The sequence below is a fragment of the Tribolium castaneum genome, chromosome 10 (assembly GCF_031307605.1).
Source record: "Tribolium castaneum strain GA2 chromosome 10, icTriCast1.1, whole genome shotgun sequence".
Lineage (NCBI taxonomy): Eukaryota > Metazoa > Arthropoda > Insecta > Coleoptera > Tenebrionidae > Tribolium > Tribolium castaneum.
In genome coordinates this window covers 7161647-7179150 of record NC_087403.1, presented here as the reverse complement: position 1 = coordinate 7179150, position 17504 = coordinate 7161647, and the positions used below count along the sequence as shown (strand labels likewise).

General features: G+C 35.4%; 1 protein-coding gene across 3 annotated transcripts in view; it reads left to right on the top strand.

Moving 5' to 3' along the window:
• The first annotated feature begins 8419 nt into the window (after positions 1-8419).
• The window catches only part of LOC656908 (kin of IRRE-like protein 1), a 107976-nt gene continuing 98891 nt past the window's right edge, over positions 8420-17504 (top strand). For 2 of the 3 annotated variants that reach the window (XM_008202459.3, XM_015978219.2), the window contains exon 1: positions 8420-8840. In XM_008202459.3, coding sequence (XP_008200681.1) covers positions 8783-8840 — 58 coding nt within the window. In that variant the 5' untranslated portion in view covers positions 8420-8782. The remainder of the gene's footprint in view (positions 8841-17504) is intronic. The other variant, XM_963405.4, reaches the window with a different exon arrangement.

Sequence of the window (17504 nt, the reverse complement as noted above, 5' to 3'; positions counted from 1 at the left end):
CTTTAATTAAATAACTTTGTCAATTTCTTTTAAAGTTTTCTTCACGCTAAGAAAACAAATAAAAAACCGAAGTGGGACAAACAGTTTGTATTAATTAAGTTATTAGGTAGTAAAAACGCTTCTATAAATCCTACAGCTCTATTTGGGACTTTCCCACACAAACAAATAATTGATCGCTCCCTTTTTACTTCTCCCCTTTGTTCCCTAGAACTAATAAATTTATTTTAGCCACTGTTGTGACGTATCTGCTACCTTCAACAAATTGATATCTATACCACTAATCCACTAGAAACAATAATGGAAGCGGTAAACACGTGCAGAAATTTATGTATTACAATACGTCCGCGCTTTGTAAACAAGACAATCCCCACTTCGCTCTTCCAGATTCTTAAACCGAAATTAAAAACGTATAAATCTGAAACCAAGCTTAGTGACTTTTCCTGAAATCGTTATTACCTTGGGAAATTGCAATTTGTTCAAATTAGCAGTTTAGGGCATTATGAGTTCCTTTTTATGTCAAACCATCTTAGTGCCGAAACGTGGGATTTATTGCTCTTCATTAATATTTGAGTATTTAGACGAAGCATGAATAAAGTATGAAGCCAGGGAACAACGTTTTAAGGAATCAGCAATTATGCTAAATAAAAGCCTAAATATAGAAGAGATACTCATAAAAACGATACAATTAAATTTAAGAATTGAACCAAAGTTCACGTCCTCCACTTTCCACGCGATGATGGATACGAAGAGTAATAAGCGCAGTTAGCAATGTAAATTGTTAAATTCTTTCAAAACATCATTTCCGGCTAAATTATTCTCAAACTAAGATCTCCCGCGACTCGTAAAAAGTGGAACACTAGCAGACAAATAAAACCGCACCGGTCGCAGACAATTTATGTCATCATTAATAACACTGGTTTGGTGTAGTGGCATTACTGAGTAATTCCTCCGTAATTAATATATTTGGAGTAACTGCAGCGAAAACGATACAATTGTATCGATTTCTGTTTTTTTGTTTGTTCTGACTGAAAGTGACTGTGGACAACACATACGCAATAAAACATTAAAATTAGTGGACCCGTCAGATAGTCCCTTGTTAGCGTCACCAAAAACAGTCTAACTTGACTATTAATTAATAACAGCAGCTTACACACTGATTAGTGAGACCATGGTAAAAACGGAGGGGTCCATTATAGAGCGACGTTTATCGCGCAGATTTTGCCAGTTTGAAAATAAAAGCAAGTGGCATCGACCAAAAACTAGTCGAATCTTCAGCAGCTTCATTTCGGAAACCGGCAGCGGAAGGATTTTTTAATTTCTAGAGTTTGTATGATGAATGAGCGACGGCCCGACGGCCCGACGGCCCGACGGCTCTAGCTAGGCGTAGAGCAGGTCAGTGTTTGCGGAAGTCCGGTCCTCCGGGTTTAAAAGTTATATATTAGTTTAGTAACACAATCAAACAAGAGGAATTAAAAAAGTCAAGTTTGTCATTGGGCGGCGCAGTAAATCATGAAAATATCAACAAGTGCAATCCTGTATACAATAGTTTGGTTGGCGAAGCGTGACTTACAATTGAAGGCATGTTAACCGTGAAAATACCACAGGGAACAAAGTGCGGTTGCAGACCAGTTCTGATGCCTTGCTCGCCAAGAGGTACAGAACAGACTCCTTTGCAAGGAATGGGTAGCAGCATTGTCCCCAGGGAAATCAAGAAGCGGCTTGTTACTATGCGCGAGAGAGATGACTTCACACCACGAGATGGATAAATCGCGATTAATTATCAACGGCGATATTTAGCTTTCCTAATCCGAGTTGTAAAAGAAAATTTATCCCGATATCGCGATCGGCAAACAAATTATTTACCCGGAATTTTCAACTCCACGAGCACTCATAATCGCGCATTTTCAAAGACATTAAATCAAAGCCCGAAAAATCGCGCAAAATATTGGATTTTACTTGTAGTAGTGAAAGTTCAATTTTACGCTTCTTTGCCGAAAGTAATTAAGCGAAATTGCTATCAATTTTCAACAGCTTATTTAACAAAGTTGAAATTATAAAAGGATTTAAATTTATGTTAGGCATGTTGCAAACCATTTTTATCCGTAATGATTTACGAGAACATAATTTAAATGTGTTGCTGTTTCCAACATTTATATGACGCTGCTGCAATAGATTATCAAAAGTGATAATAATACGCTAATAATTAATGGGTTATGAGCGGCAATGCATTTCATTCACTACCTTTTCATTGCCCTTTTTATTATTAAATATTATTAAAATTTTAAAGAGCTTTCAAATAAAATCCCACTCTTACAAATTTTAATTAAAACTGATTTCATTAATAAAACAAACTTCCAAGCAAACGACAATCCATAAACTAAAATAACCAGATTTTATAACTTTTAATTGAATCAAACTCCAAATTCTATAGCAAATTTATTATGCACTCCATTTCGAACATTTTTCTCATTTCGAATTATTATTGAACCATAAATCTCGCACGCTAATTTAAACGTAATGAAACAATAATTACTATAAATTAATTTACTTTATCAATATCATAAATTATTAATTAATTACATTGCCACTAGTCCAATTAAGAGCTAAGTGAGCCAACATGCGACAATAAATAAAAACAGGAATACAATCAATCTAAGAAAAACGCTTTTATTAAAATGTTTACAACCCCAATTTAACTTCAAAAAGTACCATAAAAACTTTACAAAATGTATCCCCAAAGGACCAAAATAGCCATTAATATAACAAGTTCTAAATTACTGACACAAATATTATTGTAATCGTTTATTTAACTTCGCCAATTGTTGTTCCTCACTTACCTCTTTTATTATTAATTTAACAAGTTCATTTATACCTTTTTAATTTAACAGTCGCAGTAAAGTTACCCTTGCAACGCAGTTTTCGTGTTTCAGTTTTTATTTCATTGTATTTTGTTCCGTTGTTAATACATTAACTGGTTGTATTTCTACGTAAACAAGCCCTCAATTAGAATAAATATTTTATTTGGCAGAAACTTGTATTGACAAATTAAGTACCAAGATTAATTAAAAATTGTGCTTTGTGGATGTCAAGCCTTATTGTGTAGGGACAAAGAGCGCTCAACAAATCGATAATTGTGTTTTGAGGAGGAGTTGCTAAATAATAAATATCAAAATGTGCAATCTCACACAAGTTGATAAATACTTTAAGGTTTAATCAATCGATTTTAATTAAGAAATTCAAGTCTTCGTTTGTTTACTGACAGTTAACTATCTCGGCGTGCTATTTTAAAATAATCACTAGTCATCATTTATAATGATTGGATAAAGCATTGTCCCGTAAAACTTGTGACAGGAACAATGTTTCATCCTAAAAGTTCCGAGAAATTGCAATCTTGACTTCAGTCGTCCAGCGAGATAGGAACTGATCAATGGACTCGATGACTATCTTGCGGACGAATTTCAAAACTGATAATTTGAAATGTTTAAGTTTTATAAATAGTGATAGTTTAGCGTCGGATTTTCTTCGGAGTAAGATAAAAGGGCGCAATAAATCCACATTCTGTTTACGGTTTTAATGTAAATACCGGCCTTTTTGCAGCGTCAACTTTTATTAAAAGCTGCGCAATTATTCCATTCACTACTCCAGGATAAATCATTTTTAAAAGTGTAAACTCACCGACCAACTTAACCATGATTTAGCAAAAATCGGAAAATGCTTTTGGTGATATTTGCTTTTGTTTTTTGCCGGAAATTTAGCTTACGGGTAATGAGAAAAGTTGTGCATTACCTAGTTTCAAAGAGTCGAGATTTAAATTAGTAATTTGTAGTAAGATATTTGAGAAAAACAAGAAAAACTTGGAGAAATAACTTGAAGTTATGTTCGGCGGAAATCGTGATAAGAAGAAATTTCGCAACATCGAAATCATAAACCGTCGTGTTCATTCGTTCCCAAATAATGCAGTCAACGTAAATCTCGAGTGAATTACGAGAAAAATGAAACAACGAGGAAGTCCGGTTTACTACCTAAGACCACATAAAACGCAACGTGAAAATACTAACGCAGGGCTCAAAATGGTATAGGATTATCGGAGGACAGAAGTTATTTGTTGCTGCGCTGCTGAATGTATAAATTTGGGCATTTCTCTGATTGTCAAATAAAAAACAATACCGAGAAGAAATTAAATTGAGGAGAAAACAGACGGCAAAAATTGATAAAAACCGGGATTTCTCGGCCATTAATAAATTTTGTAAGCATCGTAGTGTTTTATGAGTGTAAGCGTGAAAAGGTTCCGAGGATTCGGTTGTCCCTGGACTCATCATGAATATATAACGACGGTGTCTACACCATCATCTCCCCAATATTCTACAAGATCTGACGCCTTGAAACTAATTAATTACTTCAGATTACATCTAATGTATCATTTAGTTGATTATCTAGCTTTCTACCTTGAGTTTGCTAAACTTACTAAGCTCTGGTCTCCTGGCAATGCAAATTTCATTTATGCATACTTTTTCTCTCGCACCACATGGGAAACTATCACTACGTTCATTTTAAATAACTTAGGCTGGATTGAAGAGATTAACTGCCATAAATATATCGTCTGCAACTGCAAACTCCTCAGAAAGTCACTGACCGTTTCTGCTCACATTATCTTAATGCAGCTTTATTTATGGCAGATTTATTAAAAGAAATGCCTCCTACACCAACCCATTTACGGCTAATTAGCATAACAATCGATGTAAAGCTGCAATAAAAACTGAATGTCACTGTGGAAGCGTGTAAAAATAAATTCTTTATGTAGCAGTTAAAAAGAACCTCCACGTTCAAATAAACTACACCCTTTTAATTAATGTTTAGTTGGTTGTGAGTTATATTGTGTGGTTACTGCTTTTAACTCGACTTAATCAGTTGTTACAAGAAATTAAAATTCAACTCAAGTACAAATAAAGCTGGAAGCAACTGCTCTTTGAATAGATTCGCATTTAAAAACAAATTAAAACGAGTAGTTTTTAAATGAATTTATTGGAGGCAACGCGGCAACTTCTCACGAAATTGATGATGGTAGTGGTGGTTGGTGGCAGTGGTTTCAGCGGTGGCGAGTGTTTTCCTCTTCATTTGCCTTTATCAGTTAAGCAAGATGTGTTTTGTATTTAATTAGTGTGATGGTTATGATTAAGTCGGTTAATTAGTTGATCAATAGGGCGTCATAATCATGCAAATTTTCGCCATTGTTTGCAGGATTTTACGTTACAAGCACATACGACTCGGGATTTTTATAACCGGCGATTAAACACAACTATTTAATAGCTTTTCGCAACGATAGGCACTCATTGCGTGTCTTATGGCCCTCCAGTACTACCTACTTGTAATTGAAATATGTGTCATAAGCATAACCATACCCTCAGTTAAATAAAACTGCGAAAATTTATGGCGCCTCGTAACACAAAATCAATTTTCTTTTACATATTTCAAAAAAGTTTGCAGCCAGCTTTTAGTGTTTCATTTATTCAGATTCGGCGCTGATTTGTATTACCGTTGCTCGTTGGATTTGGTGGAGTAGCCAAGTTAATAAAAAATATTTTATTTTCTCGACGTGCCACAATAAGTTTTCGTTAAAATTTTGAAACGATTGTATAAAATATTAATGGCATGCTCATAAAACAAAAAACTTCGGCTTTATAAAAGTTTAGTCGAGGAACGTGTTATTTTAAGAATTGAATGAAATTAATATCAAAGAGCAAACTGCTATCAGACATGCACTCTACAACTAAGAAAACGGTCTGGAGTCAAGCCAGTGAACACTTTTGGTTGTATTTTTTTTCTAAATCGTGGAACGTGTTGTTTTGAAGTGTACGTTTTCGCTTTTTTCTTTGCAGTATATTCGGCATGAACTCAAAATTTCTGCTTTCAACCACTATTCAATTTAATGTTAGAACGGCGATAAATCGCCTCAAGATCTGTCGTAACTGCGGGAAAAACGAAGACATACCGAAAATTGTTGACGTTTTGATACTTACAAAGTCCAAACACATTTGCTATTTTTCATTGAATAATGGTAGTAGCTTTCTTTTCTAGTCTGATTGTAAGTTCTAAACTTCACCAAACTTTGATAATAAGTCCACGGTTCTGCACTTTTTGTCCCAGCGAATTTATTATGCACACTATCACGAACCTTCGTTAGTAATTTAACGCTCCAGTCTAAACTTTCATAACGGCAAAATGTGTCATTAGGCTGAATTGTTAATATCTACTACACTGGCATTATGTATACAATTTAAGGCATTTCGCTTTTTGTTTACATTTGAATTCGGAGAAACAGGACGCCAAATATTTAATTAATTTCGTTAATTACAATTATAAATGTATTAATAAATCAGGGGAGTGAATAATTGCCATTAGATCAAAAGGCTCGCCTCACTTAGTCACTTAAAATCATGAAGTAATTATATTTTCATTAACAAAACAATTCACGTGTCTGATAATTTTTCTTTCGTTATCCACCTGGATTTGCTTACGTAAATAAGTCTGCTCCTCCAACCCATTACTCATTCCGCGTAAATGCAAATTTTAATTAATATTAATACAAGAAGTGAGAATTTAAGAGATTAAACAGTACAAGAATCCAAAATGCGATCAAATACTGTTATTCGGATTATTTTGTAAACGTTCTGCGATGTAGAATATTGGATTCATCCGCAAATGATTTTAATTATGCATGCCGTGTAAAGAGATGTACAGCATCAATATGAATAGACGAAGCCATCAACACATTTAACTTATGAGCTTAATCGAATTATTTAGTCTCTCTGCGAGGAAAGGAAAGTAGATTTTAGAGCATCTTAATAAATTAATTAATTAATTTTGGCTACATTTGGTTCATGTAAGTTCTAACCAGGCCTGGTAATCCTGAGTTTGTATATTAATTATACGAGACACTCTTCCAGGCGTTAGGTAAACCCACACTGTCTTCATGCTATGCAAGCAATGAACGCTTCCTCTCGCGCTTGACAAACGAGATACCAGAACGACTTTCTTAGATTTATACCAAATATATTTCATATCGAAGTGCACCGACTTGACTTCAACAAAGATTAACCGCAGGAATACTCTGTTTGCACTGTTTCATTCCTGCTTAACATTTGCTCGTTATTTGCAGGATTTCATTTTAAAGCAAAATTTTTGATCCCTTTGACTCACGTTCCCGAGCTTCCACACAAAACGCAGCCTCAGTCATCAATTAATAACTATTTCGGCTAAATAATGAAATCGCCATTTAAAAGCTACAGCGTTTTTACTTAATATAGTTGAACACCAATTAGGATAAGAAGCAATAACACAAAAGAAATGGGGCAAAACTGAAAGAGTTTATTTTTTCATTATTATTACCGCTTGGGTACGAAACCAGTCCATATATCCGGACATAAAATGTTCCAAACCCCACAATGGAAAAAATTCTTTCAGAGTTTATGAATCTTGTTTAAACTGTTCAACGAATCCTTGAGATCTAATTTCTCGTGTAGTAGGCAAAAAGTGTCCCTGGAGCTGTAGCAAACATCAGATTTCGTCCTCAATGAGTAGCGCGTCTAAGGGATGATATTCTATTTGTATCGTGTAATATACGCGCCTTGATACGTGCTTTAGAATCAATTAAAACTGTTGTTATGCGCAACGCGGCTTTCGGCGCGCGGTTTAAATGCCAGTAAATTTGATTTATGTTTCGGTGTAATTTAGCGTTTTTGAATATTGAGAGATGATTCATGTTGAAGGGTGGGCTGCGTTTCTGTGTTTTATCTGCGGTAATCCCGGGCTGGGTGGAAATATAATCTTAAATTTGGTCACAAATCGAAAATATTGGTTAAGGAAAATGGACGGTCACGTAAGAGCGATAGCAGACGGTGGAGATCAGAGATGAGTGGAGGTGAGAAGGAGAAGATTCGGTAAACATTCGGTGAAATGATGGGATTTTTATTTTAATATAATGGATATGAAACTCAAGTTTTGTCTAAGTTTTCAATTTTCCTCTAACATATCTATAGAGATTAGATAGTGTGTTGTGAGGAGAAAGGAGGTCGTGAAGGGCTGTTATTTTACAATAAAATCGGCAACAATGCTTGGATCTCGTGCTAAACCCCTGAAAGCATGTCACATTTTGTCACATTTGTGTGTAAATGTGCAAAAATAGTAGTTTGAGGAAATTTGCGAACGATAACGTTTTTACAGCTCGGCAGGATTTTTGGAGTGAAAGGGTTGTTCGGGCCGTGTTCCATATCTTAGGTGAGGAAAAGATGTGTACACCCAAAAGAACACGGCAGAGCATCAAAATTCGTGGCGGAGGTCGATACGAAACAAGTCGGTTAGTGTAGAAGCGAAGCGCTAGGGGGCGCCCTGCAAGATACGGCGGTTCCAACGGAAGCGTCGCGACGCCAGCTAGTATCGCGAGATCTGTCGCCCCTTGCAGATCATTTACGACACTCCATCCACAATTTACCTGTTACGAACACGCGGATATTTTCATTTTTAAATAACTCACTCCAAGTGGAACAACTTTCCGTGACAACACCCCCGTCCGGGGCATTCTCCCGCCTCTCAGCGGACGCAACAATGTGCCCTCTTTTATTTTGCAAATTCGTGGATAATTTTCGAAATCAAACACTGTGAATCCAATAAAGCAGGCGTGGCCTAATTTTAACTGCAACAGTGTTGTCGTTCGAATGCAACTTGGATTTTAGTGGCAGTGAATGGAAATGTGAGTTTTCAGCGAGATACTGGACATTTTGCCGAAATGGGAGACATTATGGTGCCATACCTTCTGGCGGTTGCTATGGTCTTTTCCAACACAGGTAAAAGGGCGATAGCTGAGTCTTTAGAACATGCATGCTTTAATTAAGACTCCGGAGTCTCCTGTTTATTGTCTTTTAGGAATTAAGTTTTATAGGCCGTTGGGTATGTTTCAGTCTCTCAACTTCCCTACTAAAAACAAGCAAACATCTCACCGTTCCCAAATTATTTCATCAAATTGAGCAATTCAACAAATCATCCCGGAATCGCAAACACTTTTACCGCCCTACCTAAAAAGAAATCCAAAGTTATTTGTGAAAAAATATTTGGTACAAATGACAACACTTTTTAGGTAGCGTTAATTGGTAGTTTTGGTCCCCTTATCACTTATGGGGGATTTGACTGAGGGTGAGACAAAACAAGCAGCTCGATTTTTCACTGGTGTTTAATAATAAATCATTAATTATTGTAATGTGGGCGTTAGAGATTAGTTAGCGGAATGCTCACCAGGGAGGAATTCCTCACGTCTGTCGCGGGAAAACTAATATCTATCAATTTATTACATAAACTGGAACGGGTTTCATTTTGTTGGAAAATGCGAAAACGTTAAACAATTACAGGGCTGTTATCGTCGTTACAAACCGTTCCAAGGGTCTACTGTTCGAACAGGAAGTCTGTGCGGACATAATAAGATGAAAAAGGTAATTATCTTCATTGAATTAGCAAAGCCAAACTCTCTAACATGCCACATCCATAAGCTCAAGTGATTTTGACGTAATGTGAGCTTAATTTTACCCTGAAAACTTTACCCTTGTACATGCGGTAGGCCTCTAAAATTCAGAACTAATTTAACTCATTCATAATTACCAAGAAAATGTACGATAATGAAAATATATGGCATATTTTCCACAATACCTTAACGACGTAAATAATGTCAACAATATTTAAATTACGACTTGAACATTTTCAGAATTCCGTCAGTTTTCATTAGATCATCGATTAGCGCCTCTCTGGACATAAACCGCAAAAATACTAAATCCATCATAAACTGATCCTTTATACCGAAGAAAATTGGATCAGTAAAAATGTTAGTAGCCGCGGGTTACCAAAAAGGTCTAACGACGGACCCATTTTGACTCTTTGTAGGTGTATGCAAAAACCCTACCCTTTTTATCTATACGATTCTTTTATATTGAAAATTTAATTTTCATAACGCACCCACGGTTTTCACTCCTTGTTTCTCCCCGTTCCTTATATTTATTTTACCGGGCAAATAATGAAGGATTTATTAATTTATTCAAATCTGTGTGCTCCCACACTGCTCTTTTATATTAAAAAGTTAAATACAGCTGATTCAGATGTGATTGATTGTTTTTTTGCGGGGAGCCTTCGACATTACAAATACCTGGAGACACTGATTCATTGCCAGTTATTTACCTCAAAAACACTATTTTCAATTTCTTGCACATCTGTGAAATAATTATTCGCTAATATTGACAACCTGCCTCGGGACACAACATGTTTCCAACGTTTTCTTCAGGCAACGACTGTTATGAATTTTTAAAGCTAATATTTGATTTGAAAATATTTGTTATTATGTGCGTTCAAAACATGAAATAATATTTTAAATTAAGCGTCAGTTTTACTTTTCTGTCACTTGTTTCTCAATTTAAAATTTGGCTAATACTCTTCGTTCTAAATCTTTGCGGGTAACAAAAGGCTGAATAGTTGCCCAGTTAATAAACCACCATACTCGCATAATGGAGCGGGTTTAGGGCTATCAACCTCAATTTATTAAAAATGTTGGATAAAAGTTCTTTGACTATTATCAACTTTATTAATCTTGTCACCTAAACATATTCTTGCATTGCATGCCAGGCTTATGTCTGCTTTATGCGTTTTTGTCGCACTAAGTAATTAGTAAATGTCTCTGTCGCGTTGCATCACGCAATTGTTTGACAAATTTGACCGAATTTTGACTAGTTTCAGTCAATAGTTTGGTGCAAGAAAATGAAACATTAATCGGCCGAATGCTTAAATCGCTTTTGATTTGAAGACCAGTCTAGCTAATTAATGTTTGAGTGCTTGAAAAGTTTTGAATTAATTATACAATCCATACATCGCAGAATCGTAAAAATTTAACAAGACCAATGCATTGTTGAGTGCGTTAAAAATGCAGACCTCCAGTCAATCCTTCGCATCGTGGTTTTATTAATTTTTAACAATGTAAAAGCATTTTCCGGTTCTCTAATACATTTTGCTAAAATCACAATCTGCAATGCCGCAAAACTACTTAAGAAATTTGAGCCGCAAAAATATTTAGTTTAAAGTTTAATAGAGTTTTCGTTTTGTCTCAAGGAAAGTATATTATGAGTGTAACTTCTATCCTCTTATGGCCCTCTTATTTATTCATCCAAAAATCAATAAAATCGTTTTTATGGGCTCAGACCTCGCATTGATTTTTACGGAGATAATGCCTGAGAGTGAATGTACACTTAAATAAATGCGAAAGTCGAGTTATACAAAGATATAAAAGCGCGAAAGTGGGCGACCGAATTAACCTAATCCTAGAACGTTGGTTATTTTTAAATTTTCACCCTTTAGCGCAAGAATTGAAAATTTGGATAACACGGTTATCACAACGCACATTCACTTTCAGATTATGGCAGGCTTAAAATAATGTTTTCATCAAAGAAGAAACGTGAAATGTGTGCAAATGTTGCATTAGAAGAACCAGTCACTCCCGGCTGATGATATCTCCACTTACCGCCTAAATTAACCCCAAAAGGGCGAAACCAAAACACACTTTCAGTGTCACTCGTCTGCGGGATGATTTTAACGATTACTAACAAACACCAAAAATCGGGCGAAACATTTCTTAGCTTTCTCTCTTTGTGCCAACTTACATTATTTATATGTTTATAGTAACTTCAGTTCGTATTACTATACATTTTCCCACATAAATCAAAGTTTGCCAATAATTGCATTGCTTTTATCGTCGTAAGTCAACAACTTCCAATTTATGACTCTCGAAAATAATAAAAAACAGGAAAATATTATCGAATACACATAATATTATTTGTCGGCAGTTTTACCAAATTTCAATATTTAGCCAATATATATTATGTTGGATTTTGCCCCAAACATAAATTATTAACAGTAACAATAGTCTTTTGTTAGAGAATATGGACATAAACTATAATTTGTCCACAATAATAAATTTATAAACGAGTATTTGACGTTGTATTCTCGGCTCATCGAAGAACGAGGCACGTAATCACTATCCTGCGACTGTTTGTGGACCAAAGGATTAATTTTAATGCCCCAATTTTATTATTACAACTGCAGAGATTATTATGAATTACAAAATAAATTGTATTTTATTCAAATGTAGCATTAATATTTTTTAAAACTGCGTAAATCACACGCCCTTCTGCCTGGATTTGACTAAATCCGACTGGTTTTTGTAATTAATTAACTGACGTGTGAGCTGCTAAATATAGGACTTTTTCAATAATTGACACAAAAATTCATATACTGGCCCGTAATTTAATAATTATTGCCGGGGTAAATTGTGACGCGACAGTGACGATAATGGACAAGCACAAGTCTGGAAAACGCAAGTTCAGTTTGTGTGCTATTTTGCAAATAGTATTTTAAATTAAATTGAAATGCCCAAGGTGTTTGCACAGTTTTCAATAACATTTTTCCTGATGTAAATAATTGTAATTTTAGTGATGCACTGATATGACGTATCGATTGTCTATTTTTCAACGTAACGAGTTAGACGAGGAGTAGGGAATTATTAAAATCAAAGTTTTAATATCAGGTGAATTTTATATTTGTGTTACTTATTCATGAAATGAATGGATAGCTATAACTCACTCCAATCGATAGGAATTCAATTATGGAACATTCTCAATCAGTATTGATATAATTTCCCTACCATGAACATATCACTGAACTTTCGGTTTCAGTAATTAACTTTTACATTGTGGTTATGGCGTTTTAAGGGGAGCAAGATACAATCTCGTTTCGTCCGTTTGTGTTTATCTTCCCTTTCTGAAATTTTTGAAAAATACGCGAAATTATCCGGGTAAAGTAAAATGTTTGTCAACATAATCGGCGCCTAAAACTAAAAATAAAGTACCCCAGTAATTTTCTTTATTATTTCAAGTTTAACGCTTCAAGGGGCCACGCTATCGGCAATTAGTTGATTCACTATTTCAGACAGATAATTACGTGGTCCTTTATAAAATAGTCGGGAGCGACGGTGGAGGAAAACCAATACCGACCTTATCATAAATTTAACATTAGTGTAATTTCGTTCTCATCTCAATGGCAATGTGAAACGTGCAAGATAAAATGAGACACGCAACCTTCTATTTATCCACCGCTAATTAAAAATTTACCGGGTGCACGTTTCTGTTTCACCGTTCTATCAAGGATTCACAAGGACCAAAATTTGACCAAATGGCCGCATTATTGATGGACGGAATCAAGCATATTGACTTATTAATTTTACAATATGTTCTGTACGACCATGCATTGTTAACAATGGCTAGAATAATTTAATAGCATATCGCTAACTATAATTGTGTTGCTATTTCAGTCCCCAATCGATCCTCTATGGACTATTAGGCAAAGTTTTTTAAAATTGATTTCTTTTCGTTTCACAAAAATGGCAGCGCGGGATTAGATGGATAATAGATTCAATTTGGTAAAGTAATGCTTGGTGGGGTTTAAAAATAGCTCAAAAGATTGGGTCATTATGGTCAGTTGTAGTAGTATCGTGATTAGCCATTGTGTGATAAAAGTGGTGTTTCGCATTACTTTTGCTCGTTGGAGCTGGTAAGGCATGTTCCATATTACAAAGAGTTGTGCACAGTCTACGGTACAATTAATGAGTGAAGGGAGGTTTTACCCCATTTGTGGGATAATTTATCCTAATAAGGACAGTCGAGCAATTCGGGCCTGGGCATGTTTACATGCTTGAAATTTCTGTCTATTTTTAGTTTTTTATAGGAGGTTATCAAAATTTATAATTATGACATTATGGGAAACAAAACAGTCGTTAGGTTAGCTCGCATAAATAAAAGGAGTCGCTAACGTGACTTCCTGGTATTTAAAATTATAATTTTAATTCGTACAGGTCTACACGAAGCGACATTAAGAAATAAATTATAGATCCAATTAACACGATTTGTAAAATTGTTATGTTAAAATGTGAGTCGTTCTTGCGTGTTCCTGCAAAAATAGGTGCTCATAATTTTATGTTTTGAAGGAAATTTTAGTCATTTTTTTCACGCTTAATCACTTTGATTTATTTACCCCGCACACTAAAATATGCTTTGTCGAATTACACGCAATTAAAATTGGCTCAGATGTCCATGTTTCTCGCAACAACTAATAACTATCAAAGTTTTTTTGTATTTTGTTGAAATTATCCGATTCGAAAACTTGGAAACTCCACATTGTTTAAAAATGTGAGCTGAGTTACCCAACTAAACAAAATTAAGTTTTCAAATCGATAACAAGGTATTTTTAGTTGCTCATTAGCGAGTAAAATTAAATATAGTCGCGAGAACATTAACGATTGTTGAACTTTATAATTGTCACGTGAACTTAAACTTTGTACGTAAAGTGACACAAAATCTATTACCTACTATCAACTTAAAAATGATTTTGCTCGCAACGCTGAAAAATTGATAATCGATTTGGTATTTTAATTAAATTTTCTCTATCATTACATTTATTGGCAGGAATAATAATTTAGTCAGCTTATTTTTATAAAAGTCGAAAAAAATCATAAAAAATCATGCATAAAACTGAATTAATTGGGCCTTACTAAGCCGTAAATAACTTTATATACCTGACTGTCTAAAAGGGTTGCGGGATAAATGTGTTGAAAAAATAATTGCCGGTCTTAAAGCACAAACACGAATCAAAAAATTCAACCAGGCGGACACACAATAGATCCAATTCCTTTACTATTTTTAGATAATCAATTTACGTGCTAATATGCTAACATGGACTATCTACTCTTCATAAATTAATTAATTAGTAATTATTTTAATTGACGACTGAAACGTTTCGTGCCAAGCAGACCATTTATAACCATTTAACTGCTTTATAGATATACACCTTCAACAAATCGCCAATTCATTAAACTGATTGGTTCTCATTAATTTATCATTTCGGATTCTCGGACCCGACTCGCGTATTTTTTCACCGAAAATGGTGCGAAGTCCTGAAGCGGGCAATATGGATATCTCTCGATATCGACAAGCGATAAGTGAATGAGGTAATCGCAGAGGTAAACACAGGAATGGAAGGGTTAGTATCGACGTTTTCTGAGTAGTGTCGGACATTAGGAATGACTGGGAGCCGGAGGACGACTTTCTAATGGAGTATTTCCATCACAGGACTGGGAAAACATTGTTACACATCACCAAATAAACGCAGGCTTTTTGCTCCTTCCAGCGTCGTTTGAATACAACTCAGGAACATTAAATCTGTACAGGGGTTGCTCAAATAAATTCATCAATCATGGCGGGAGCCAATGACTTGCAGTTTGCGCCGTGTATTTGCATGCACGTAGTTTTAAATATTCATACAGAATCTTCTCGGATATTCCGGGGGAACGAATCGCAGCGCGAATCTGCGAAAAGAAACTTTGCAACGGCGGAAAAATCTCGAAAACAACTGTCTCCATCACACCGGTTTCAAATTGAAAATCTTTATCAGTTATTTTGTAAAATATAAGATCTCGATTTTAGAGAATTGAAATGTCAATATATCACCATAAAAACTCATTTTGCTCTATTCGGATATTCGGAATTTAACGAGAGACGAATGCAACATTTGTTTGTGGCATTAATTGCGTTGAATGACATTTGCGTTATTTATGGAAATGTTTGGATTTTAGTTTAATTGTAAATAACGATCTGTGCTCATTAACTTTCCCATGAAGTTGAAGTTGTTTATTTAAAACGTGCGGAAGGCGCACACACCGCTGAAAAATCTTCGGGTTCGAGTAAACCGCTAAAAAAGTCATGTAAATACGATAATAGCACGCGATCCTAAAAATACATTTCACGGCAATAATTATGACTAGCGCACTACATACATAAATTTCGAATTTATTTTCGTATTATATTATTTAATACCGTGCATATATCAGCGCCCTACGCAAGAAACCTATTTTTAGAGGACTCAATGAATTGAGTAAAAGCATTCTTTGAGATGACTAACGAACTTGAACAGGTGTACGTCAGCAAGCCGTCGCTGCTGCTTTCTTAGGTGGTCTTCTCAATTACTACACCCTAATTTTGTAGTTATCCAGCGTGACACGAAATTTTTAACTTCGTCAGGACTCACATGTGTTCCAGAACATTGTAAAGCGTCTGCCTTTCAAACAATAAATACGTTCAGGATTCAGCACATTTTTCTTAGTTTCCTAAATTTGCTCTCTCAAAAAAGATAAATGGTAGCTGCGTTACAACTTTATAAATTATCGAAGCAAAAACGACGCTGATTTTAAGGGGCATGATACAGTGTAAATATTCGAAAAGTATATTCAACAACCCTGGACACGCCCTTCGATTTACACCGAATCGTTCCTATGTAATACTATAAATATGTATGGTAATGGACCAAGGGATGTTTGTTTGGGAAAAGTGCAAGTCTCAATCAATACTCGAGCAGTTAATTGAAGGGTTGCAAGCCATCGGCGACACCTTGTCCTTGTTATATTTCCATGCTAATAAGGTTCCGAGTTTGGCGTGATTTTAATTAGAGGGTTAGTTTAAAGAATCGGAGGTTAGCCGGGGCGTTTGGGAAATAGGTTTTGCGGCATGATTTAAGGACGCTCCTAAAAAATACTACTAGCCATTCAGAGGGTTAATGTTACGACCTTTCTGGTGTCGTAAAATTGTGTGGAAAATATTGAACGAATAGTTGTGGTTTACGTGTCAATGGTTATTCCCAAAATTAATAACTCGGGTTATGCCAACAATGGCCCCCAAAGCAAAATGCGGCTCCCCACAAGTCACTATTTGCTAAGGTCATCAATACGGGCAGAGCTTAGCGGTTTAAGCTGTACATTGGCTCGGCTTCCAAGTATGCATAACCACAACTTTAAGATACCACAATTCTGGAATGTGTCTCTATAATATTTCCAGGAATTTCCATACTCGTACTACATGAAATATCTCGTTCTGCCCCTGATGCTTAAAGTTTTATTTCTGATTACTTGCGTTAGCGACACGTGAATAAACATCCTCGACCCTCATTTTAAATACATGCTCTTCTCACCCTCGCTTCCAAGGTGTGGGATGAAATTTAAAAAATTATGGAAATTGCTTGTTGCTCCATAATTAAGAAATAATTTATTAAGTGGGATAGACACTCCTGGCGGATTCTCTAGACATGCTCCCCCGAATGATGTCACTATAAGTTAGAACATTACCACTAAAGTTTTATGACTTACAGGGTTTTAGTGTTTAGCGTGCACACAATTGAAATTCCGCACAGTAGGAAGAGCTGCTCGTAATGCAACAACGAATACAAAACCAAAAAACGGACGGCTATTATACGTTTGGAGCTTTTTCCACTTGCTGATTGTAATATTATTCGAAACAACATTTTAATTAAGCCAAAGCGTCGACTATTTTTGAAAAACTTTGTTGTGATTCACGTAGTTTTAGGTCAGAACAGTGCGGTAA